Genomic DNA, 27,282 nt, shown 5'->3' with positions numbered 1-27,282 from the left:
TTTGATCCCACGACTTATTAATTTGTGGCCACTTTGTACTAATCTGTTCTTTTGTTTTCATTTTTTAATTTAGTTCAATCCTGGCCAAAATTGACCTAAAATAGCCCACAATATCTTGTTCTCCTACATATATCATGTGTGTGGCACTGTAGTCTTGCAAAATTTTATGGAAAGTCAACCAGGGTCCTAAATAAACTTTCTGCCACAGAAATGATATGTCAATTAACTACCCCACACTCTTGAACTTGAAACCAATGAACTTGCACACACACCAAAAAATGTTCTCTGCATTTCTTCTCTTCTCTAGCTTGCATACAAATTGTATTGTATTGTTGTATAATTTAAAATAGATTATGAAACTTTGTTGCCATATTAGAAAAACACTCATTCTTTTCTATATCATAATTATGAAAAAAGTTGAAATTATGACAGTCAAAATTATATTTTAAAAATATATAAATTGACAATTGAAATCGAAATGACTTAAAAAGTGGGGGAAATTAGGTAAAGAAACGAAATTATGACTATTATTGTTACTATAATTATGGCTTTTCAAGTCATTTAGATTTTCTGTCAATTTCGACTCAAATTTCAAATCAAAATTTTGACTTTTTAAGTCATGCTGTTGACTCATAATTTCTACCATCTCAAATTAAATTCCACTTGCTATAATTTCAATTTTTTATTTTATAACTATAATAATATAATTATAATATAATGTTATAATTTTGACTTTTTAAGTCATACTTATTTATTATTTCCCCCCCCCCCCCCCCCCCCCCCCATGTGGCGGAAAAAAGCTTCCGTAATTTTTTTAACCATTTTTTTCTGTCTATTCTGTTTATATTGCATATTCTAAACATGTATTGTTGTTTTGTGGTTTTAGGTGATGAATATTCTACATGTGTTAAAACAACTTATCAGATAAACATGATGGTAAGATTCCTATACTTATATATTGATAAAAGGAAGCAACACAATCCAGCTACACCTGTTTATTTCAGTACTCACTTTGAGTTGTTTCATTTGCAGCTGGAGTTGTTTGACTTCAGTCTGAAACTCCTCCAGCTCCTCACTGCTGTAGCTGCACTCTGACTCATAGGTCTAAAAGAGAGAGTGACACTGTTAAAACAACTCTTTCAAAAGTGTGTGATCTGAAAACAGCAAACAAACATTAAAACCAGGACCAATTCAGCTCATCCATCTCTGTGAGACAAATCCAAAGGCACAGGCTACAGAACAGGCAAACTCTGACAATTGATGCATTTAAGAGCTTAAAAGACAGCTTTGATAACTTTTCTGAGTTAAAGGAGAAAATCTCCTTTAAGAACCCTGAGTAAATCTTCCGACATGCTCAGTTTCAGGAAAGAAAGTGAAGACTCAAATGTGAGGAGGTACTCTGAGGATTGCGCTGAAGTTTAGCCTGAATCAAAGTCAAGCACTCCAATACTAAATCCCGTGGGTCTACTTACTGGGGAATGAAAGGCAGAGGTGTCCATCAAACTAGCTGCTTCCTGATAGGAGAACATAAAGGGCCCCTGTCCCAGTCCCGCCTCCTCCAGCTTCTCTTGATAAACACTGCGGGTGGCTTCTACAAAGTCTTATTAAGGAAACAGATGCATAGTTACAAATAGCCAGTATTTGTACTAGAAATATAAAAAGCATGTATAACATTATAATTTGGTAAAATATAGTATTATAGTATCAAAATCATTAAGAATGATTACAATGTGTGTATGTTTTTGAAAGAAGTTCATAGAGACTACATTTATTTGGCCAAAAATACAGTAAAACAGACACATTGTGAAATATTCTTTTACCATTAAAATTACTTTTTCTATTTGAATACATTTTACATTTTAAAATGTAATTTATTGCTGTGTTGCCAATGCTGAATCTACAGCATCAGTTCTCCAGTAATCACATGATCCTTTAGAAATCAGTCTAAGATTCATTTCTGATTATCATCAATGTGAAAAACAGTTGTACTGCTTAATATTTTTTTGGAAATTATGATACATGACCATTCAAAAATGTCATTAAGTATGATTTTTAAAAAAAAGTAAATAACAGGAATAATTACATTTAAAATATAATAAAATAAAAAATATGTATTTTGAATTGAAATAATATTAAGAATATTACTGTATTTATCAAATAAATGAAGCCTTATTATTCCAATCTTTTGACTAGTCTAGACTAAGTATAGATTTGAAAATATGTGATTTCAGATCAACATTTGCTTTCTAAACAGTAAAGTGGGTGTCATATATTCTCTTCTCCAGTCACTCAGCTAAATCTATCCGGAATATTCCTCATAACAGGAGAAAAAGCATCTAGAGGGAACATTTATAGGTGCCCATGCTCTAAGTGTTTGCACAGTTGAAGTACAAGAAAACAGGCAGAACTCTTACTCCACCACACACTTTGATCAGTATTTGCCGTGGTGGCATCTTCCTGCTGAGGAGTTAACAGCGCGTGGAGTGTAACTCCCTGTCATGAGCAGTCTGGAAATATACTTAGCTGTCTATGTTTGTACTAAACCCATTTTTTTCCCCTGACAATCTGTCTCTAAAACTCATTCTAAGTGTTTCAAAATGCAAACTCAAGCGCAATATCCAAATATGGAATGCGACTCCTGGTTCAAAAGGGGTATTTCCGTTCATGTCAAAATGTGATTATTTCCTGTGGTTATTTCAGAGGCTGGTAAACTTAGGCACGTATGCTGAACCTGTAATCAGTGGCATCCAACTGAGAGAGATTAATATTAAATGTTTTAGTTTTTTTTGTGTTATTTCAGTAATGTTGAATTCCAACGCATTGCGTGCTAAACTGCCGTAATCCTTTTTTCTTTGCCATGCAACCTGTTTTATTTAGTTATAAGCTCTAAGGGAGCCTAAGACTCTAACAGTGAACAGTACAAGTAAAATGTCTGTCCAGTGGGTCTGATGTGCACATGCTGGAGATTTGAAAGTGAGACAATATTAAAAATGGCACTTCAGATCTAAAGGGTTGCTGACCCCTGTTTTAAATTCATCTCCAATATCGAAATATGTGATGAATATGGGAATATGAGTCCACATCAAAATGATTGTGAAAATTAGTGATTATTTTCTGCATTTACAGTAGTCGACTGACTGATGATCATGTTATGTAGCTGCCGAAGAAAGGTGTAAAAAATGTGTCTATACCTCCATAAGCGACCGTTCCCTGAGGGTCTGTAGTGAGACTCTCTCTGAGCTGCCGCCTCTTCTCATCTGTGACATCAAGACCCAGGTATGACAGAGCCTGCAAAATTATCAAACTTTCAAAAACCTACTTCTTTATAGTGATACAGGCCTCTTTAACCAAATCTAGCCCCTTTCAATTTTTCAGCGGTCTGCACTGCCGCTGAAAAATTGTATTATAATGAATAACTTCAAATTTAACAAAATGTTATTACTATTTTACCATGAAACTAGTGCAAAATGTTTCTAAAAAAGAACAGAAAAAAGGAGAAAAAAAAACCCACACTGATGCTTACATATTTAGTGAGTAAATATATATATATATATATATATATATATATATATATATATATATATATATATATATATATATATATATATATATTAATAGTTGTATATTTGAATAGAGTATATTGTATATTGTATAGTTTAATAGTTGACTGATAACTATGATTCCTTTTTGACTGTAAAGTATCGAGTCAAGCTTGAAAAGAGTCATGCTAATGTAACATACACAAGATGGCAGTGTAGTAACAGAGGTCAAATCAGTGGCGTACAATAAATCCAGGCTTATGGTCCATAAGAGTTTAAAAGGCATTAATAAAGCTAATCAGATTAAGGTTGAATTTACAATCTGATACTGCCACAAAAATAAGATAGACTGTTCGAACACCAATGGTAAGGAAACTGTCCTATACCAGATAAAATATCTGCTTAAAAAACATGATGAACAGTGCAATGAACAGTATAGTCACATAGAAAACTTTGCACCATGTCAAATACCTGTTTGTGCAATACTTAGTATAGTATGCATTGTGCCTTTAGTCCACATTTAAGTGCTCTCGTCCATTGAGACCTAATCCTATTAATGGGCTGGTAGATTAGGGTCAGCCCTGGGATCAGCAGGATTAAATTAAATCTCTGCTAAACAACTGCACCATAACAAAGAGCAGAGACAGAGATCTATGAGGAAAGTGACACTGAGATATGAAAGACTATCTTCATAAGCACTCAGTTACTGTCAGTTACTTTGCACTGAGATATAGGCTCCTTTTGAAGTCAATCGTACAGATTTCAATGGGAATTAACCCTTAAATTCGCCTTATGTTTTCTGTACTGCTGGTTCTAATCTTGTCATTACTAAAAGTACAGGTACTAGCACAATGCCATTGTAATCATAAATAATAATACAAAATATAAAGAATTACATTTGCGCTCATTAATTTTTCTCAACAAAACATTTACCCCAACATTAACAGTATTATTTATTTAATGTAAAAAAAAATTACAAATTTTGTATTCAACATTTCAAACCTGATTACCATGAAAAATGTTTCTTGTGCAGGGGGGGGGGGGGGGAGTTAAAGAAATGGTCATTCTGTCAGCCCCGCCCAACCCACCGAAGTACACCGCTGTGGGTGTACAGGTACAAAATCCATAGGGTGCCATAGTGTACCATTTTTACCATAATGCTGTTTAAAGAGAACAATAAATGTTTAGTGATAATACAATAACCCTGCAATAACTGTTATTTTAATAACCCTCCGTTGATCCGACTGTCTGTGGGCGGGGTTTAAAAAATGCGGAAATCTGTCATTTTCACGAAAGTCTTGGAGCTGTCAAAACACTTTTGCTGACAAATAAATGATGGTAAGATGTACAATGTTGAGTACACATTGTACACCACTGACATACTACTGACATTGTAACAATACAAAGCGGGCTGAAAATCACTCTTCGTGCACATGCAAAGCTGTTTGTGTAAACCAGGCTTACCAGATCAAGCTTCTCTGATTTGAGCCGTATGTGAGGGTCCAGTGAGATCTTGGGTTTGGAAACAGTGGCTGGTCTCTGTGCATTGGAGGCTGAGGGGTAAAATGGGACAGTGAAACACTTACTTTAAGAGTTATACTCACATCACAGAATTTACTGGTAAGAGCTAGTTAGCTGCTTTGGGAAATGTGGCCTTAATGTGTTTTTTTCATTGTCTGGGAGCTCAAATGAATGAGTATTATATTAATACAATAAAGATTATGAACTGTATGAGGGATTTGAATCGAGGGGGTGAGAGAGATAGCGATAGTATTAACGCCAGTGCTTTCTGTGGCGTGTGTATTGTTAAGCAACACAGGGGATTTAGATGCCTTCTGACGCTCATGACTGAAAGGCTGGGCTCAGACACGTCAGACTCACGCAGACTCAGACAGGTTCAGTGCTGGTAATTCAGGACCAACATGCACAGCAGGGAGCTCGGACAGGGGGAGTGGATTTAACAGGTGGTACTGATGGTACACAATCCAGGACAACTAAAACAATCCAGATTAATGGTGCTTCTATGTTTCACCAGAATTGCAAGCAAAGCCAGATATGTTTGTAGCACAATTATTAATCGAAGGGATTATTAATGTTATTCAGATGCATATCAATTCCTTTCTTACAAAAGGAAAAATTACAAAGGATGAATTTTCAGGAAGTTTTCCTTATCATAAAATGGGGACTCTGCTTGTCAAGCTCAAAAATCACACAAAAAGTAAAATAAAGGCGTCCATATAAATTGAGCACCATATTTTCAGTACTCTCAAACTAAATATGGGAACATTAGATTTGGGATCCAAATAATAATGGCATTTTGTCATTATTTTGTAGTCCATAGTGATTTTGTTGTCCATTTCAGAGCATCATGGAAGGGATGATTATAAGTAAAAAACATTTAAATTTCACTCCATTTCTCAAACAAAGCTATTATATGACTTTAGAAAACTTGGGATGTAGCACTTGATTAATTTAGACCACAGTTATGATGCTTTTTGGTGCTTTTTTGGGGTAATGTTCACTGCTTGACAGCCCCAGTCCCCAAACACTTTTTGGAAAGTCATACAGGAGTTTACATAATGACAGAATGTTTATTTTCATGTGATCTATCCCTTTTAAACAATTTGACATCAGAAATTCAACTATCCAGTGGCCAAGCTCAAAACTCGACAACACAAGCGCGTAACGTCACTTTTATAAATAGTGTCATGTTTAGCCTGGTGTAGTACAAATGAACTAATCAAATTAACTGATGTTAGGTTTCAGTTGGATAGCAGAATTCTATAACAATTTTACATCTCTACAAATCAAAATAATTAAAGAATGACAAAGATAAGCATGTGTCTGAGTATGAGCACACCCAATCTTCCTTTCTAGGAAGGAGACCCAGAAGGGCTTTTGTAGGATTACAGTGCCCATTTAATTCAGATAAGACAGATCTTCCTTATTCTTCTAGGATTTTATCAGCTAGTCCGGATGAATGGGTAATTAAGCACTATATACTTTATAGATGTCATGAATGATTAGAACGCTGTGCTTGTAAACACAACACCATCCAGAGTTCAAGGGCGAGTCAGGCATGCTTACATCCGGTCTAGATTAATCTCTGCACCTTATGCTCTGGGCCAGGTATAGCCTGATGGACAGGTACGTGGTGCACAGTGGGCCTGACATGCTTTCATAGATTGAACGTTAAATACAGTGGTGCCACACTTGAAAATGACTGAATGTCAAATGTCGAAATAAAATATCAAACCTAACAAACATTTAAAAAAAAGGTTTCAAATTATAAAAATGTTCAAAAATAATCGTTTTATGTCCATACATAAAAATTACCCTTAAATGCATTTATTGTGTTTATTCTGATAAAGGTCTCGCATCATTTGTTTGCAGATTCCACTAGGTTTGGTACGTGACCTTCAGATATTTCGGATATGCCCATAAGGGTCAAAATACTTCTTGGGTCTCAATGCAGATAAATACAAACGGGAAAGCATTTTTTGGGCATTATTTAAGCATACAAAGATCTCAGTGTCTAGAAAAGTGAACTGTTAATGTCCATACAGATAGCTTTTTCAAAGTATCTAATAGCATTTCACTGTATGGTTTCTATAACAATTTATCAATCCCATTATGTGCCCCAAGTAAGGATTACACATTATGCAAAGCAAACCAATCTGTACTAAACAGCTACCCCGCTGCTGTGAACTGAGATAAGAGCACTATCTGACTCGACATGAAAGGGGCCTTCTCATTGATTGTGTTACGTCTTCTAGAATTTGATTGTGTAATTTAAACACCTCACATACATGCCTGACCCCCGGAGCACTGAGAGATTACTTTGCAACTAGCCGTTGATTAAAATCCAAACACGGCTACTGACTAATCCCAAATTTTCTCCTGCAACATAAATAATTGCTTTGCAAGAAAGCCTGTTTCTCCGAGCACTGGATAATTTTGGATGCTACTTCCACTGAGACACAATCTTTAAGGTACAGTAACTAAGAGAGCAACTACTTCCAGTATTCATTCAATTGAATGCATCTTTGTTGAATAAAGATGACTTCTTGAAAATCTTAATGAACCCAAACATTTGAACGGAAGTGCATTTATGCAATTTTGCCTCTCATGTAAATAAAACTGTTAAAAATCATGTTTAAATATTTTACTTATTATTTACTGTAAAAAACTAATGTAATATGATATAAAGGCACACATAGCAGTATATTTTGTGATTACTTAGAACAAAATGCACTTGTTTTGAAGGGTTATGAAATGAAGAGAACTCCTTTCAAAAAGGAAAATATAAGCCCTACAAATAACTGAATCTGCAATGTTAATGTGAGTGATAAGAAAGAGTGGAAACTAGCTGTAAAGCTTATTACGATAGAGTTAAGGGTGTTAGACATATAAGACATGTACCTGAAACCTGTATGTCTGGAGGGCAGATTTCCAGGGAGGATGAAAGCACTGGAACTGTTTCCTCTTGTCGCATCTATGAGAAAAAAGTTATGAAGTATATTACGCAATGCTTAGAAAAAAGATCATAGCAAAGAAACTGTGTATAATGTACACAAAAAGATTTGGGTGTGATGCTAATTATACAGAGACATGACTTGAACCGTACACTAGTAAACACTCACCTCAGGAGATCGGACATGAACCTTTAACCGGCTGGGGTTGTATCCATTCCCAACCCTCTGAACCCCATTATGCAACAACGGGCTGTTGGAAAAGGGTCCTTTTCCTGGGATGAAGGCAATATCCACCACTGGTTCCTGACTTCAAGGGCAAAAAACAGGGACAAAAGTAATCAATTCTATAAAATAAACAAGTACAATGATACTGATGAATCATTTATCATTGTATTGATAATTTAATTATTAAATATTTTTCAAAAACGCTTACAGCTACATAAATCAGAGTGAATACCTGAATTTCACTTTATTTAGCACACTTTTGGCCTCCTCATATGTGACGCCTATCAACGACTCCTTGTTAATGGCGATAAGCTGGTCTCCAGGTCTGAGCCGTCCATCCTATAAGGCCAGAACAATGAACATCCTTACTTAATGTTGCTGATCAGTCAAAATTCTTGGCAGACATTCAGATTGAGAAAGCTGCACCAACGGCATCAGCAGGAACATAACCCACTGCACTACTCATCACCAGGTGGAGACCTCTCTCATGTCACAGAGGACACCACTACAGCAACTCCATCCCCCCAGAGACACCAAAGTTCCTAAAACTACACAACTGTGCCAAAAGTCTCATATTCAAGTGAACCCAATCCCATCCAAACCATTTACACAGCTTGGTGCACTAAATCCACCTTATTTTGTAACACAGAAGTAAGTTAATGTGTGAGAGTTCTGATTAATTTGCCACTATAGGTAGATAAATATAAAACTCTAGTAAACAATTTACAATTTGCACTACAAGCCAGTGTTTATTAAAATAAATACCAGTTTTTAATATCAAGTAGCATGATAAGCTGTTTTGTACAGCTTATGAAAGCCTTGCAAACTCCTGCACACGCCTGCACAAGCCTCGCCTGCTCCTGTTAAAACTAAAGTGGATCTCAGAGCCGTTTCAGTATCGACAAATAATATCGACAAATCTACTGAACAGCTCAAATAAATCAATTTTGAACAGGTGTTTTTTTGCTGAAAGACACAACAAGAATATTTAGATTAAATATGGATTCAGTTATTTATTGCACCATACCTTTCCTCAAAAAGTCACATGATTTGATCAAATTTTAAGTTCTAACTATGAGCAACAGTAAAAGTGATGCTAGTTTTTGGAGACACCACTAATAAGCTAGTAAACACTAAAACAAAGGGCTAGACAAAGTGATTCTCCTCAAAAAGAAAAATAATCCAATGAACTACTACAAAACCAAAAACAATATTTTAGATTGGAAGCTCTGAGTTATAATGATTGATTCTGACTCAATGATTTAAAAAACAGACAAGGGACCTTATCTAATAGGTGTTACAGATGGCCAACAATTTGACACTGAAAATCTAAGCGATATTGAATATCTGAGTTTCAGCACAATAGTCCTGTAGGTGAATGGTACAGCTCCCCTCCCTTGTCCTGGAGTTTTATATTCCACAGGGAGGGTGATGCCCTAGACGGGGTGCACCTGACCTCTGCAGTCTGCTGCGACAGCACTACCCATACCCAGAACAGCCCAGCAGAGTCTTTACCTACTTTGTCTATTAGGAAAATAACAGTTACTGGATAAAACAATGCAAAAGCAAGGGATAAATTGCTTAGATCATTTCCAGGAGATACCTATTGACTACTTACTACCTGCCTGCTTAAGAGGAAACCTTTGAACTGGCTCAGGCTATAACGCAGTAGTCTGACATTCTAGGAGGTCATCCTCACTTAAATCCTAACCCCTTCACTTAAATCCTAACCCCCTTAGTGATAAAGATGGCTAAATGTGTTAAAGCTTGTTGGTGAGGTGTAAAGAGCCGAGGTTTATAATCAGTTTCTTTCTCCAGCTCAGACTAAACACTTCCACGAATTGTGTGACGTATACCACTCATTTGTGTTTGTTACTCTCACGCTGACTTTCATTTTCTAATAATTCCGCATGTGCACATAAATTAGTTACAACTATTTTAATAAAGGGCAATACACTCAGTTAAAGGGTACACTATGTAATTACTTTAATTTTGTTGTTGTTCAAAATGAACTAACTTTAAATAATGAGTCAGTACATCATCAATCCTTCTTCCAAAATGTGTCCTTGTCTTGCCCTGATTCACTATGGTAAGCCTATATTACATTTTAGACCTAGTGGGATGGTTTTCATGGGAGAAAGCAAAAAGAGAATGTGGCAGAGTATCCCTGTGTGATGCATCGATGTTCCCTTATTCCTTATGCAGAAGCAAAAATTCATTGTCAAATGGAACACACCCTAACTGGAAGTCATTTGCTCAGGAATCAGATTACACTCCAAACTCTTTGCTTTGCAAATTAATATGTGATCCTTGATTAATCTTGATTTCTGTGTATTTTTTAAAGGGAGCCAATCTCTCACCCGATGACAGTCTCCTCCAGACAAAACTTCCAGGATGAAAACCGCAGGGCCATCAGGTCTGTTGGAGCCGCCTCCAATAGTAATACCCAGACTGCAGGAGCGAGCTATTGATATCAGCTGAATCACCCCTTCACCTGGGTGACTGAAACCAAACACACACACACACATACTCAAAATGACTAGTGCAGTACAGCATGAAGCTAGATCAAAATAAATTGTTAAAAAATTCAGTACGTAACTTTACTTGACTAAATCATTGGTTTCCCATACCTTAGGGAGCGTAGCAATGGTCCTGTGTTGTTGTAATTACTCTGAGATCCAGCAGGACTAAGCAATAGAGGACTCTGAGATCTGGACGAAGACCCTGATGATGTGCTGTCTAAGTATCTGCCTGCTTTAGCACAAAAAATGAGAATTTGTTATGACAAAATACCTGCTCAAACTTGACATAACATTACGTAGTTATAACCACCAGAGGGCAGTGACACAATCCCTAAATGTATCCATTTCAAAAACAGTGGCTTTTTAGAACCACAATTTTTAATTATTTTAATTAAGCATTATTGTACAAGTTAATACTGAAAATCTTGAAACGCTGTTTGTCTGAAACTGTTGTATAATATAACAAAAATTGCAAAATTCTTCAAAGACTATGTATATAAAGGTGTTCTCTGTTCTGAAATCAAGAGCGTTGTAGCGTTTGAGTTTGGAATTTTTGCAAGTCTCTGAAACTTCATTACTGTCAAAGACAAACAAAAAATCTCTAGATGAAACCGTCTGACCATAACTCCTGTAAATCTCTCATTTGCACTTTTAAATTAAAGACTCAAATGAAACTTTTTGCTGTGCTTAAAGCAAGTTACATCATTAGAATATTCTACACAGAGGGGAGAGCAGGGATAAGACTGAGCAGCCAGTACACTGAGCACACGCTCCGTTCGCAAGAACTTTTCCTGTCGAGTGTCTTTCCTCCGGCAGAAACAGATGTTCAAAATTGCATAATGGACAAATGCGCTGTCTTAAGCCATTTTCAAGGGCTGATCTGTTTCTCCCCACAAACATTATAATTATAATTGACTTTATAAAGCTCCAGAAAACAGCTTTTTTCAAATACACAGTTTGTTTGTCTCCTGTTTTACATTTATATTTGAGAATGAGTATAAATATAAAAGTTAAAAAGGTTAGAGATGATGATGAAGAGATGTGATGGTAATTTCTTTCTTCCTCTTGTTTGTTAGCCAGTTGTGAGGATCATATTGCATGAATCAGCATTTCATAACCTTATGTCAGGAAGTAGTGAGGTTTTTCAAAAGAGAGATTTTCTACCCGAGAAAATAACCCAAGCACAAAATGAAACGAATAAAAGGGCTTTACACAATTTGAATTTCATGTAAACTTAAGAATATACATACTTTGCTGAATAGGAGAATTCCTGGTAGATCCCGTGCTTCCATTCGAGCCATATTTTTCAAGGAGCTCTGAAAATTCTCGCCTACACAGAGACAAAAAACAAAATAACAGTAACGCAACCATCCAAGAAAAAAATTATATACAAAACAAAAACCTTTTGACACACCTAAATTACATAACAGTCTTTACTTTCCTCAGATTATGTAACAGCTTGCACTATTCCAAAATAATATCATGTCAGTTAATTCGGTTAGGGCAGAATGTGAAGGACTCGGGAATGTTATCTACACAATCCAAACATGCTGATTCTCTCTAGAGGGCTGAATTCAGTGATTAAATTTTTTTACTAGAAGGAAAAAGCATGGCCAATGTTATAAATCTACTCTAAACTTTTCATCTGCTGCAAGTGGTTGACTGATATGATTTTTAATAGCTGATGCCAACGCCAATATAGGGCTGAACGATAAGGTGTTTTTTGACTAGCCAGTAATTACAGCTTTCTCAGTCGCTTTGGTGCATTTCACACATCACTTTTTAAATTTGCACAAGAGTAAGTTCAACCTCCACAACATTTAGTCATTTGTGGACATCATAGTAGCAGTTTCTCATTCCTTCCAACATTGCAAATGCTTTTGGACATGCATCAATTGCTTTCATACAACTCTCTGGTGTTTTATAACATAATTTGCTTATGTCATGTCAGTCAAAATTACTTGTGAATGCTGAATAGTCATTCCATAAGAAAAATATTAGTCCTCATTTCATTGCTTGAGTCATTACATACAAAAACGTTAAACTACTTGTCAAATTCTCTCAAGCTAATTTTACACGTTTTTTTTAATCTTTTTTTTTCTTCCTGAAAATGTCTCCTAAATTGAAAAAAATTATCTCAGGTGAATTTCAACTTTCACTGATGAGAAGTAGTGTGTGAAGCATTAAATGTTCTATGTATGTTGTATGTTTAGTTCCAATGTACTGCAATATTGTTTACAGTTGTGCACAGCTCTACCCAAAGGAAGTTTATGTTTGTTGCACTGTAAAAAAAAATATCGTTTTTTGTTGGTTTAACTTAAAAGGGTAAGTAATCTGGTTGCCTTAAATTTTTGAGTTTATTGAAATTAAAAATGTGAGTTGATACAATGAAGGAAATTTGTTTAATAAGTACTAAACTCATCAAATTTTTTATGTGGTTCAGATACAAAAATATTTTAAATCATGAAAATAGCACTATTTGGCATGTTTCACTGCATCATCAGAAATAAAACACACATTTACCCAATATGCTTACAAAATCTTTTATTAATATTTTAATAAATGTTGTCGAATCTCAAAAAAATGTTCATTGTAGTAACTCAAAATTTTAATTTCAATGAACTCAAAATAAGGCAACCAGGTAACTTTTTTTCTAAATAATTTTGTAAATAAGGTGTAAATAAGGGTGTATTTTTATTTTATTTTTATTGCAAAGAGCATATACACAAAAAATGTCAAACATACATATTCAGTGTCTTTTACTAAGTTACCTTACTAAATACAGTAATGTGTAACTTTACTGTCTTTTTCAAATGGCTGTGCAAATAGTATATAGTGCTGTCTTGAGCGTTTTCAGGTAGTATCACCAAGATTTTTTCTTTTTTGCACTGGAAAACATTTACAGAGTAAACTGTCATAATGAAAACATGACAAAGCCATTTTACTATCTTGTTCAGGACTTTTCATCTCGATGACACTGACACTTTCATTGACAGGAATACTTGCTTTTGAGGAATGAGGTATCCATTTTGAGCAACTGATGCACTTTTGCAGATTATCAAGTAGGTTTTGCAGTTTGTACTAATTGTTTTGAGAACTGCAGTCAAACTGTTGTGCAAATGTAAATAGTGATGGGAGAAATGCACAAAAGTGACTGAGAAAAACTGTAAAAATGTTACTTTTCCTGCCAAAATTTATATTCATTTATATCCAAATATCTGGACAGACAGACATATATATCCATTTATATCCAAATATCTGGACAGACAGACATATATATCCATTTATATCCAAATATCTGGACAGACAGACATATATATCCATTTATATCCAAATATCTGGACAGACAGACATATATATCCATTTATATCCAAATATACAGACAGACAGACAGACAGACATATATATCCATTTATATCCAAATATCGGATACGGACGGACGGACGGACGGACGGACGGACGGACGGACGGACGGACGGACGGACTGACAGACAGACAGACAGACAGACAGACAGACAGACAGACAGACAGACAGACAGACAGACAGACAGACAGACAGACAGACAGATAGATAGATAGATAGATAGATAGATAGATAGATAGATAGATAGATAGATAGATAGATAGATAGACTTTGAGTAAAAATAAACCTGCTGAGTTCTCTTTAGTTCCTTTTAGTTACTATCTACAATCTATTTAAATATTCCCCTCCATCTCCATCCCAGACCATTTTCCCCCAGACACCTCTTGAATGTCAGATATAGGTCAACAGAAATGTCCTGTCACTAAACTCAAACCCTATTAATTATGGACATGTGTTGATCACGCACTGGTGCACAGCCTCAGCCAGTGTCCTCTTTACCTACTTGCAGGTGTCCCTGAGTGATCCCAGAGCTTTGCTTGTTTTAACCACTATATAAAGGCTATATGGGTTCAGAAGACTACATAAAGACAGCAGAGCCTTCAATAACTACTAGACCCATAATTATTTGTGTTCCTCCATATCAGAGCCGAAAATATCTAGGTTTACTCAAAGTGACAGCTTTCGAAGTGCATGATGCAATGCAAAAAGAGCTTTTTCTTCCTTTTCCTTCGTCCTCAGGACACTTTATCAGTGCGGATTAAAGGGAGGGAGGTCAAGCAAGGTTGTGATGCATACGGTAAGGAGCTGACTCTAAGGCTTGAACGCACTCTCAATAAACAACTGTGTATACATACACGTTCGCTTTCTTATAAATACACACAAACAAAAATTGCAGAAATGCTGCGCTCAGTCTTTCGGTCCCTGAAGACTTTCAGGTTGTTGATATGCGAGTGAAGGCAGCGGAGGTCTTTGCATGGAGGCAGAGGCGTAATCCCCTCAATGCGCATTGGTTAAGGGCAGAACGCAGATTAAACCATGGAGACGCAAGGACTCATCTCATCATGGCTTAAAATGTGAGTCTGTTCTCATTCTCCCTCGCACTCGCTCCATCCGCATCTCCATGCACGTAATGCCTTTTCTTTCATTCATACACTCCCTGGGTTGCCAGTCCAGAGCCAAAGGACTGAAATCCCCTGCTGGTCTGTCTATAGGTAAAGTTCATAAGTACACAGCGCTCACACCACTGACTCTCACAGTAAACACATCTTGGATCTTAAGTAATATGTCACTGCATCTAAAATCCAGGGCTGGATTTCCCAAAACCTTCTTAACTCTACGTCTTTCTTAAGTTATACCTTAAGGTATCCCTTAACGTTAATATGTGTTTCCCGAAACCATCTTAGTTAAGAATACCTTCTGTAAGTCATACTTTCGTAAGGTTGGTCTGGACCACTCTTAGCTATACTTATAACTATTAACAGACTGTTAATAGTTATAAGGTATAGCTAAGAATGGTCCAACAGTTAATTCCACTAGTTGCCACCACTGTGCAAAAAGCTTCTTTACATGTCAGTCTATACGAATATAATAGTTGTAGTATACACCCAGTGTTCAGTTAGGCTAGTTGAATTGTTTTTTGTGTTTTGTTTTTTATGCAAGGATTTAAATTGGTTTAATGGTTGTTAACGTTTTAATGATATTATCCAAAGGTACATCAGCTGGCAAACATTAGACAGGAAAGGCGTAGGAGCCTATTTAAAGGGAATGATTGTGGAGGGGAGTTTGGTCAAACTATGGCAGAGACAGCGAATAGTTGTGCTAAATCAAAGACGGTGCCGTCTGCAGAGCAATTTAATGTAAATGTGTGCTATTCGTAGCACGCTAAGAGATAACGCTATCGGGAAATGCAGCCCTGTACTGTCTGAGTAGGTACTACGGCTGTTTATAATAACTTTGCAACCATTAAAAAAGAATGTTCTATAGTATGAATATGGGTAGTATGAATGAAATTCAGACAGACTACATTCGCCATGTTGTTACTGTCACATAACCTTCCAGTGTCAGCTGTGTCACTTCACTGCCATTCATAAATCCTCTCCCTTGGCCTCATGGGATAGTAAAGTGTCCGTCAAATGCACACGTCAGTATCTCGTGAAAGTAGTAAGTCATCCTTTTTACCTACTGTTTTTTGAATACTATACTATGTAAGACATACTACTCTTTTGGCGTAATGTTTTTTGCATTTTATATAGTTAGAAGGATTTGATTTCGGATGCAGCATATTTCTAGATGTCCACCTAAATCTGGATAAATACCTATTAATCTATTAATTCGGGATAATAGTGGCCCATTACTGGGAGAACATTTTTAAATTCTTGATGCTTGCTCACTCATATCAAAGAGATGCTCAACAGGGGTTTGTGCACTATTCTACGGAATTTATTTTTTCTGTCTTGTTATGTCGCAATCGCAACTTAATTTTCTTGTGATCTTGAGATAACAAAAGTTGTTTTGCCGTGATCACGACAACTGCGCCAACAGATTAGCCTAGAAATCTAGACGCACCCTAGCGACAGCTAATCTAATTTGCAACGAGTGTCGTCTAGCAACTCTCCATAGACTTCTGAGCTGGAAAAACCAAACTCTGGTCAGGCCAATCACATCGTGTATAGAGTCGGAGGGCGGCCGTAACATAATGACGGCTGAGTTGCATGCTAATTGTAAAAAAAGAAGATGGCGAACGTTGTTCTTTCAAATCGGCTTTTGCCGCGACTCTGGAAGACTTGGAGTTAAGCTTTTCTCTGAGAAAAGAACAATGAACGGCACTGAAGTCATTCTTAAAAAGTGTGTTCGGACTTTTGCCGACCGAATATGGCGAAAGTTTAATCTGTCAACGAGCTCCACTTCACATTGCTCTGGTTGGATCTAGTGCTATCCAATTGATTGCAGAGGGAGTTTGAAAGACAACCATTTATCCCGCCCCTCGGATTGAGCCATCAATGGTGAGTTCCCAGACCAAACATCTTGATGTAGGTCTGGCTTGTCAGGCTATCAACAGGTGGCAGTATACAAATATATAAACATATAAAAATATAAACAACAAACTGATGGGGTGTGGTATAGCCTATCCACCTTACTGTGTTATATTGGTCCAGATTAAACGCATTGAAGACCTTTTGTGATCGCTATAATTTGTGCAGTCCTGTGTGCATTAAGTAATTAATTTAACTAATGTTAAATGGTTTAATGTGATTAGTTTGCTATAGCAATAGTATTAGGCATAAAAACTACTGTTTAACTCAGTGTCACTTTATTCTGTTTGTCTTGATGTCACTATTCTGTTTGCACTTTATTTAATCAGCAGCCTAAATAACTGTTAGTTTGCCACATTGTGACACTCAATGTATATAGCCTATTGATAAGAAATGGGATGTATGGCCTGCTATGTAAAGATATGTAGCAGCCTTTAATTTAATTGAGTGATACTGTGTAATTAAAACTATTGTATTGTGTACATTTCTTTGTAGCAAACCACACACATACACATAACTTTTCTCAAACAGCATCCCAAGATTATATTAAAACTAGATTAAACTTTTTATATATAGAATATCATGGCTAGAACATGATACCAGTGTCACAGCCTAACCTACAGGATACTAGAATAACAAACAAATGATTTTATTTTAAATGAATGAGGAAAAAAAGGGCTAAATCAAAACTCTAAATCATTTTTAGAATAGTTACAGAATAATCTGCCATCTTGCTGAAGGCACTCCCCCTGCTCTTCTGATAATTTAAACATGTTAATTATACACTTTACTGAAAGATCCAGTGCATGGTTAGTTATCCGTTGATCAGATGCCCGTAAAAGTTGTGTTTATTATTACAGCAACAGCAGACTTTGGGTACAGTGCAGTATTTCAGAATGAAACTCATGATCACAAGAAAACAACTTTTGTTATCTCAAGATCACGAGAAAATATAAAGTCGTGATCATTAGAAAACTACTTTTTTTTATCTTGAGATCACAAGAAAATTATGGTTGCTTACAAGATAAGACAGAAAAAAAATATTATCAATGGCCGTTCAAGACTTCCATACTATTATGTCTATTTCATTGAAAATAAAACAAGTAAACATGAGTTTAGGGAACACAGTATTGTGCAGTATGAAAATGGATATTTTCTTTAAGATTTGATAAAGATTAACAATGCTAAATGTATCAGTGTTTGCACTAATATGTTCAAATGTTTTGACCTTTGGGCTCAGTAAGAATTTTTAAAGAAATCTACACTTCCGTTCATGAAACATGCATGAAAAATGTGACAGTAAAGCCATTTATAATGTTACAAAAGATTTCTATCTCAAATAAATTAAAAACAGTTTTTAAAGTGCCACAGAATCAGTGTTTAGGTTTCTTCAACCTGTGAATGGCTTCCTTATAATTGACTATTTATTTAACCAGAAAAGTACAAAATTACACATTTCGACTACATTAAATTGAAATTTAAAAAAATTAGAGCATTAATAAGTTTTGTGACTGAAAAATGTCTGCTCATTACTAAAAGACAATAGACCTCATTTCTAACTGGTCACTAGTATTGCCATGAGCAGGAATGCTGTTTTTCCATTGATAATATTTTTTAGTGAGCAAAGTTAACAGTGGATGGAGGCAGTACATGGGAGCCCTGCGGGCCAGAAGCTCGTCTTTGAATAGCTCACCAAGAGACTCACAGGCACTGCCAATACTCGGTCAGATCTAGTTTATGAACAAAATTATTCATCTTTTATTGAATTATTTAACATGCCTTCTAAGGGGTGGACATTCAAACGAAATATATACTCAGGTCAGACATCCATAGATCAATAACAGTGGATGAGAGTTTTTAAGTGATGGCAAGTGTTGGTTAAATGTCACTAAATAAGTGGCAGGTTAGCAATGAAGTGGACTATAAGCAGAAAAGAAAAAACAAGGAACAACCATTTGGTCTGGTTAAAAAGGTAAACTTTTAAAGGTCCCGTTCTTCGCGATTCCATCTTTCAAACTTTAGTTAGTGTGTAATGTTGCTGTTAGAGCATAAATAATAACTGTAAAATTAAAAAGCTCAAAGTTCAATGCCAAGCGAGATATTTTATTTAACAGAAGTTCCCTTTCAAAGCCTACAGCGAACGGCTGGTTTGGACTACAGCAGGTAGATGTAATGACGTCACTAGAACCGTTTGTTGACTAACCCTCCGCCCACAAGAACACGCAAAATAGGGGCAGTGGTCTTGTTGCTCTCCCACGTGGAGAAGAGCGTGCATTCAGCGCTTGCATCTCCCCATTATGGTAAGAGGCGGGACCTTTCCAGGCAAAGTGCGCTAAGCTGCTGTCCAATCACAACACGGAAAGCGCTGGCCCAATCAGAACTCGTTACGCATTTCTGAAGTAGGGACTTCATAGAACAAGGAAATCATCAGGCCGTTTTTAGGACAGAGGAAACAGCGGTGTACAGATAAGTAAATTGTGTGAAAAATACTGTGTTTTTTTACACGCGAAACATGAACTCGTGTTATGTTGCACACTGTAAACATAATCAAAGCTTCGAAAACATTCGAAGAATGGGACCTTTAAAATAATTATTTGTTAATATTTTTTACATATACATGCAAGTCTTTTATGCTCACCAATGCTGTGTTTATTTGATATAAATAACAAAAATACATAAAAACAGTAATAGTGTGAAATATATATAATTACAATTTAAAAACTGGTTTCTTTTTGAATTTTGAAAATATAATTTATTCCTGTGATGTCAAAGTTGAATCTTACTCACCCCAAACTTTTGAACTGTATATTTTACAATTGTGCTTAAGTTGCTTTGAACTTAATGTTAAACAAAACATTCTTTGGACGCAATATTTAAAACATTTTAAGGGTCAGATTTACTAAACAGGGCAAATTAGTGTGAGAGCTCACTTCCAAAAAGGCACTGATGGAACATTAAGTTCTACACACCATCCACTGACTACACACAAATTAAAGAATGCAGGTGCAGCTGGATATTTCCGGCTGCATCTGCGTAACCAACACAAAATCTACCAAGAGTAGCACAAATTAGAATTTGGTTTAAGAAACTATTTTTTAGGCAATAAATAATGGCACAAATACCAGTAAATTTCCTAGCACGAAAATCCCCTTGAATGATTCATTTAAATACTCTCTTCCAATAAATTTTGCATCAGAAAGGGAAACTCATACAAATACATATGCAAAGTTCATGCCTTTTCAGTACTGTTTTTTCACCGTATCTTAAAATAGTAAATAGTAGTTCTTAGGTTTGCACTGACACAAGCTGTAAGTAAATCTGGCCCTAAATGTCTAAAATGGACATGAAGTTTGTGAACTTCAGAGCAGCTGTTATGATGAATGGATCAGTGGCTTACCTGGCTTCCTCATCTCTGGCTATGAGAAGGCGCATGTGATTGGTTGAGGATGCTGATCTAAGTATGTCCACCGCTCTACAATCAAAGAACAAGATCTTGCATTAAGTGATTTAAAGGTAATAAAAGAATAACATTAATAATTTTGCAGATAAAAGTGAGAAAAAATACTTAAACAGTCCTTGAGGTATTTTCAGACATTTTATTTAAAGAAAGAGGAGCCAGGGGCATCACATAAAGTATATACAAGCAGAACAGAAGGACACATTAATTTTAAAAAATATGATTTAAGATTTTTTGCAGTATTTACCGTTCACTTGTCACACCAATCAAGCTTTCACCATTCACCTCCAAGATTTGGTCTCCAGGTTGCAGATTTCCTAATGAAGTATTTACAAAATAAAAACTATAAAGACCCATGAAATGATTTGACAAATATATTACTATTACATAATACATTACATACTATCCTTACTATTTTTTTTCCATATAAAAATCTATCATTCAAAAGTTTGGGGTTAGTACTTAAAAAAACAATTAATACCATAGTTGCCTTTTAATTTACATTATTTGCGCTTATGTGTACTACTTACAGTGTACTTACCTAAGAAAGTACTGGGTAATAATTACACAGGTTAAGGTTAGGTTTATATGGGGAACAAGACGGTACAATAAAATTCCTATCAATACTTTTATTCAGCGATGATTCATTAAACTGATCAAAAGTGACGGTAAAGACATTTATAATATTCAAAAAGATTTCAAATAAATGCTGTTTTTTTTACTTTATATTCATCAAAGTATCCTGAAAAAATGTAGAAGTTTCCACAAAAAATATAAAGCAGCACAACATTGATAATAATAAATGTTTAACAGCATCAGATCTTCAAATTAGAATGATTTCTGAAGGATCATGTGAGACTGAATACTGGAGTAATGATGCTGAAAATTCAGCTTTGACATCATATTTGAAATTATATTTTAAAATAGAAACTCAAATAGAAAACAGTTGTTATATATTGTAATAATATTTTACAATATTACTGTTTTTACTGTATTTTCATATATAGTATTGATCCCAAACTTTTGAAAGGTAGTCATTAAATCTGTAGTACACTTTGAAAGAATCAAAAGTTAAGTCATTTACAAACTAGTTACATACACAGCTAATGTTGATCACCTAAATAAATAATATATATATACTTTTGTCACTAGGGCACTTGTAAATTGGCCATGACTCAAATGTTGTTGACTGTTGACTGTGACCATAAACTCAAATTTTGTCACAGCTTTATAAAACATAAAAAAAAGCCCAAACTGCATTCTGGTTAAAGAGGTGACCATTATTGAAGTGTTCTTGTGTGTTTTAGCAAATTATGGATGTAGAAGAGACAGCATATGGTCCTCAAATCTTTTCACTTCTGTAGGACACATTAAGAACATCTCTCTCAGATGTAGGTCAGGGTTACGTCTTCTCGACCCCCTCTACCTTCACTTCAGTGATATCTTGTCAGAGCAAATCAAATCAGGAATGGAACAAGCTGCAAAGTCTCAAAGGGGTCACCTATGTCCTACTTTGTGTCAGAGCACTTCAGCCAAATACCACCTTTACAGCGTCAGATTTTACAGTCACCCTGGATTTATCAGTACTGTGAAAAGCTCTAGATTCACTCAGAATATCTGTCTGCCAGTTAAATGCCAGCATGCTTGATTTGTCTTTCCACCAAACCAAAGAGAGCAGCCAGGAAGCTGAATGTTGTGCTAACAGTAATCATTGAGAAGGCTAAAAACAAGCAAAGACCCCTCAGAGCGCATGCGCCCATATAAGCTCCCATATACCCTCGGCAGCAGCAGAATGGGAGACAGTCTCTAATTCCAGTCCGTCAGGGGCATTAACTCTAAGCACAGGGATGACGCTAAACTCCCCTTCACACGTGAGAGACTTAAGCAGAGGTATACGCAGTCAGACAGACAATCTGTTTCACAGAAACGTTAACAGCTGCACTGACACGGTTTCCTTTGTAAATTTACAATTTCTGTTTTATTGTATTGTGGCTATTATGTTTCGCAGATTATGTGTCTGAGAGACTATAGATTGATGTTTTAACAACAAACTTTTAGGAGACCACAATACTCTCCTACAATAGGTTTACATGCATCCAATTTACATTTACATTTATGCATTTGGCAGACGCTTTTATCCAAAGCGACTTACATTGCATTTAAGGTAAATTTTTTACATTATTGTCAGTTCTACATTATCCAATGTCAAAAAACAAAACAATATTTTATGTGCATTGCTCATTGCTCATGCCTTTTCTCGCAGTCTCTAAAAACAGCTTGATATATGATTCGGCCTCTCTCTTCCTGAGAGCTTCACCTGCTCTAATTGGTAAGATGGCCTAGTCTGTTGTGATTGGTCCACTACTACAACAAGTGTCGGAAACAAAATGCCTATTACCATATTTCGGCTCCGGAGGCTTCTTCAGCACTTGATACACAGTGAGTGATACATTTTAATGTATCACTCAGCCTTTCATCGAGCCCCGTCCCCATTAGTTACTGTTGCTATGTCAGACAAACAAATGGTAAAAAACGACCAGCAATACAGATTTCCATTAAAGAAAGAGTATACCTGTGCATGTCAGTGACCTTTTTTGGAGCAATACCTCCACGATATCCTCCAGATCAAGGCAAAAGGGGTTACAGTATGCAGTGGAGGGATATACTCAAAATATAAAAATGCAGTGAAGATGCAATGAATGAGACACAACAGACCAGCCGATCGCAGATTGCTTTCCAGTCGATCGTGGGAGTAAATTGTACTCTGGTTTGCCCTTTCACTCTCTTCAGCGTTCCCAAGTCTCAGGCCTCAAATACATATACTCACCTAAAGGATTATTAGGAACACCTGTTCATTTTCTTATTAATGCATTTATCTTATCAACCAATCACATGGCACTTGCTTCAATGCATTTAGGGGTGTGGTCCTGGTCAAGACAATCTCCTGAACTTCAAACTGAATGTCAGAATTGGGAAAGAAAGGTGATTTAAGCAATTTTGAGCGTGGCATGGTTGTTGGTGCCAGACGGGCCGGTCTGAGTATTTCACAATCTGCTCAGTTACTGGGATTTTCACACACAACCATTTCTAGGGTTTACAAAGAATGGTGTGAAAAGGGAAAAACATGCAGCAGTCCTGTGAGTGAAAATGCCTTGTTGATCCTCGAGGTCAGAGGAGAATGGGCCGACTGATTCAAGCTGATAGAAGAGCAACTTTGACTGAAATAACCACTCGTTACAACCAAAGTATGCAGCAAAGCATTTGTGAAGCCGCAACACACACTACCTTGGCGGATGGGCTACAACAGCAGAAGATCCCACCGGGTACCACTCATCTCCACTACAAATAGGAAAAAGAGGCTACAATTTGTACAAGCTCACCAAAATTGTACAGTTGAAGACTGAAAAATGCTGCCTGGTCTGATGAGTCTCAATTTCTGTTGAGACATTCAGATGGTAGTCAGAATTTGGCCTAAACTGAATGAGAACATGGATCCATCATGCCTTGTTACCACTGTGCAGGCTGGTGGTGGTGGTGTAATGGTGTGGGGGATGTTTTCTTGGGACACTTTAGGCCCCTTAGTGCCAATTGGGCATCGTTTAAATGCCACGGCCTGCCTGAGCATTGTTTCTAAACATGTCCATCCCTTTATGACCACCATGTACCCATCCTCTGATGGCTACTTCCAGCAGGATAATGTCACAAAGCTCGAATCATTTCAAATTGGTTTCTTGATCATGACAATGAGCTCACTGTACTAAAATGGCCCCACAGTCACCAGATGTCAACCCAATAGAGCATCTTTGGGATGTGGTGGAACGGGAGCTTCGTGCCTTGGATGTGCATCCCACAAATCTCCATCAACTGCAAGATGCTATCCTATCAATATGGGCCAACATTTCTAAAGAATGCTTTCAGCACCTTGTTGAATCAATGCCACATAGAATTAAGGCAGTTCTGAAGGCGAAAGGGAGTCAAACACAGTATTAGTATGGTGTTCCTAATAATCCTTTAGGTTAATAATCCTTAAAAACAAATAAACACTATCAGTTCCTAAATTTGGATTGGGCGGGCAAGGTAGACGTTTGGGTGGGATCAGCCCACCCTTCCCCATGCCAGAACCGGCCCCGGTATCTAGTGCCTGATTTACAAATGCTGTGGGCGCACCACTTCACCATCTGGAGTCAATAGGGCTGGGCGTTTCCAACGTTTGGAATCGATTCCATCACGGGGAATCGACTCCTCTTTATTCACTTGTCTCTTGCTTACTAATAATGATTGGAAGTCTATTTAATTTTTGCAAAAGGTTTTTTTGAACAGTTAGTTTCAAATAACGAGTTAAAAATAAAGCAATTCAGCGGGGGGGGGGGGGGGTGCGTCACTGCGTGATGACGTCACTAGAATGTAATTTGAACTACTTATTTTTATGGTATGAAATGTTCAAATCAAGCCATATGTGAACGCATATCGCTGATTATTACTATACCTTTCATTCACTTCATTTTATAGTGTTTATTGTCATTGTTTCCTTCTGTGATCCTGCATTGTGGACAGGTTTGCTACATTTTGCACACAAAAACTACATAATTTTAATTTGTGAAATGGTTCTGTTGTCCACAACGGTAGGCTTTGAGCGCTGCTTACAGATGCAGATGTGATGTGTGTCTTATTTTAATTTTCTATTTTCTTTTATTTTCTTTAATCCATTGACAACTGAAAGAAAATGCGCCTATACTAGAGTACAGCCTAATGACCGAGTCTAATGTTGCTATAGTAATGAACACAACTTGCTCGCGCATCTGATTGGCGAATAAACTGCGCATTCTTATATTATTGTTTTTGTTAATATTGTGGTTATTTTGCCTCGTACTTTCTGTGCAAAAGCACTTATTTGAACGTAGTCATTTAACTTAACTGTGCACATGCATTTTAGACATGTCATGTAGTTTTAAACATGCAATAAATGCACATCCATGAATAATGTGCGATCCTTTTTATTTATTAGGCTAAATTGCATTTACTTCTGGGCTATATGGGCCATTTCAGGAGAATCCATCATTTAAAATTCATCAGAGTTATGGAAATGTATCATCATTTTACAAATAAAGTTTCGGAGAAGGATACTTTCTACATCCTTGTATCCTGCGGTCACTCCGGAACTAGGTTCCTCCATCGATTTTGTTTAAAAAAAGAAGATTTGAAAAGGAATCGAAAACATCAGTGCGGAATCGATTCTTGGAATCGACTCCGTCGATTCCGGAAACAGGAATTGGAATTGGAATCGATTCCAAAAATTTCGGAATCAACCAGCCCTAGGAGTCAATGTTTGTCAGACCTGTTCACAAAGTAACGGTTCCTATGATGTTTGATTGGACAATTGACGTTTTGGGGAAGGGGCCGGCGGAAGGCTAATTCCAGCGCAAGTCCTCATCCTTTGGAACTGACATGAACCAAACTCCTTCAGGCCTCAGCTATAACTATGGAGTTTGATGGTGGTTCAAAGTAGACGTTTGTCATGTCTAGTTTTGGTTTTGTTTCATATTCATGGTTCATGTCTTTTATTTCGCCGTCATGGAGCCTTTGTTTCCTGGTTTGTCATGTGATTCCCTTATCCTGTGTGATCTTGTCATGTGCTTGGTTCATGTGTAATATTTTTATTTGTCCTTGTATTATCAGTGCTTTTTTCTCATTGGTTCATTGTTTGATTGTTCTCAGGTGTTCCTTGTTGAAGTTACAAAATAATAATTTCCCTTTTATGCATCAGGTCGGGTTGTGAAGTTTTTTCAAACCAGCTGTCCTGACCATCCGATACTGCATGACGCATCACGTGATATTGTCATTTCAATACAAGCATCGGTACAGTGTGATGTTATTGCTTTGAAATTTCTGAGCCCTGGTATCAACAGTCCCATCACTAATGTTTCCATTGTTCCTTTGACGTGTGTTTAGGTACAAATGCCATTCAATGTTTCAGGTGCCAGGTCTGTTCATAGTCAAGTTTTGTTCACGTTTTTTTTTCAAGGTTTGGATTTTGGTTATACTTTATGTAGCAAATTTGTATGTAGGTTTGTATCAGGAAGTGATGCTGGAATTGCTGATGACTCGTTTCAGCAGTCACGCGATTCCTTATTTTAAGGAGACAATAACTTTATTTGTCATGCACTTTGATCTTTGCAGACCTTGTACATTCACAAACCACTATATAACACTGCATGAAAAGTAATATTTAAAAATCAATTAAACTGTGATAAAATATCTATGAGAAAACTTACCGTCACTGGAAGCAAGGCCACCAGGTAAGATCCTCTTGACATAAACACCATATTCCTCCCCTGTTAGTTCTTTCACACCACCGATCACTTTGATTCCTTAAGAAGAGACAAAGCATCACACAAAGTAAGACACTGTAAAATATTATTCTTACATTTAATTTGCTGTTTAATTGCATTGCCAGCCAGTGACAATTTGATGGCAGATAATTTTGAAATGAAAGATCGAAACATTAACTGACAAACCAGTGATTCTTCCTTTTTCTATCTAATCAAGAGCAGATAAACCAGATCTATCTTATTTACCGTGGACAATAGACAGCTTTACCTGATGCAACCTCAAGTTTAATTTGTGTTCTGAGAGACTCAATGCCATTTTAATAGTTATAAACATGCGTA

At 36.4% G+C, this 27,282-nt stretch overlaps 1 protein-coding gene and 1 long non-coding RNA gene across 7 annotated transcripts in view; one reads left to right on the top strand and one right to left on the bottom strand.

The window, feature by feature from the left end:
- Positions 1-27,282, bottom strand: part of si:dkeyp-72e1.9 (syntaxin-binding protein 4) — a 50,359-nt gene that overhangs the window by 6,062 nt on the left and 17,015 nt on the right. For 5 of the 6 annotated variants that reach the window (XM_067418798.1, XM_067418795.1, XM_067418797.1 and 2 more), the window contains exons 3-15: positions 26,887-26,982; positions 20,862-20,931; positions 20,555-20,629; positions 12,012-12,091; positions 10,870-10,993; positions 10,600-10,741; positions 8,472-8,578; positions 8,183-8,321; positions 7,962-8,034; positions 5,004-5,092; positions 3,192-3,288; positions 1,473-1,600; positions 1,012-1,104 (exon numbers count right to left, since the gene is read on the bottom strand). In XM_067418798.1, coding sequence (XP_067274899.1) covers positions 1,012-1,104; positions 1,473-1,600; positions 3,192-3,288; positions 5,004-5,092; positions 7,962-8,034; positions 8,183-8,321; positions 8,472-8,578; positions 10,600-10,741; positions 10,870-10,993; positions 12,012-12,091; positions 20,555-20,629; positions 20,862-20,931; positions 26,887-26,982 — 1,313 coding nt within the window. The remainder of the gene's footprint in view (positions 1-1,011; positions 1,105-1,472; positions 1,601-3,191; positions 3,289-5,003; positions 5,093-7,961; positions 8,035-8,182; positions 8,322-8,471; positions 8,579-10,599; positions 10,742-10,869; positions 10,994-12,011; positions 12,092-20,554; positions 20,630-20,861; positions 20,932-26,886; positions 26,983-27,282) is intronic. The other variant, XM_067418796.1, reaches the window with a different exon arrangement.
- Positions 800-11,000, top strand: LOC137042425 (uncharacterized). Its single transcript, XR_010898391.1, has 3 exons — positions 800-936; positions 10,584-10,737; positions 10,875-11,000. It is a non-coding gene; the product is annotated as an uncharacterized lncRNA (long non-coding RNA).

Source organism: Pseudorasbora parva, chromosome 2, assembly GCF_024679245.1.
Source record: "Pseudorasbora parva isolate DD20220531a chromosome 2, ASM2467924v1, whole genome shotgun sequence".
Lineage (NCBI taxonomy): Eukaryota > Metazoa > Chordata > Actinopteri > Cypriniformes > Gobionidae > Pseudorasbora > Pseudorasbora parva.
Note: the sequence above shows the minus strand (reverse complement) of the source record. Positions and strands in the feature narration are given on the sequence as shown.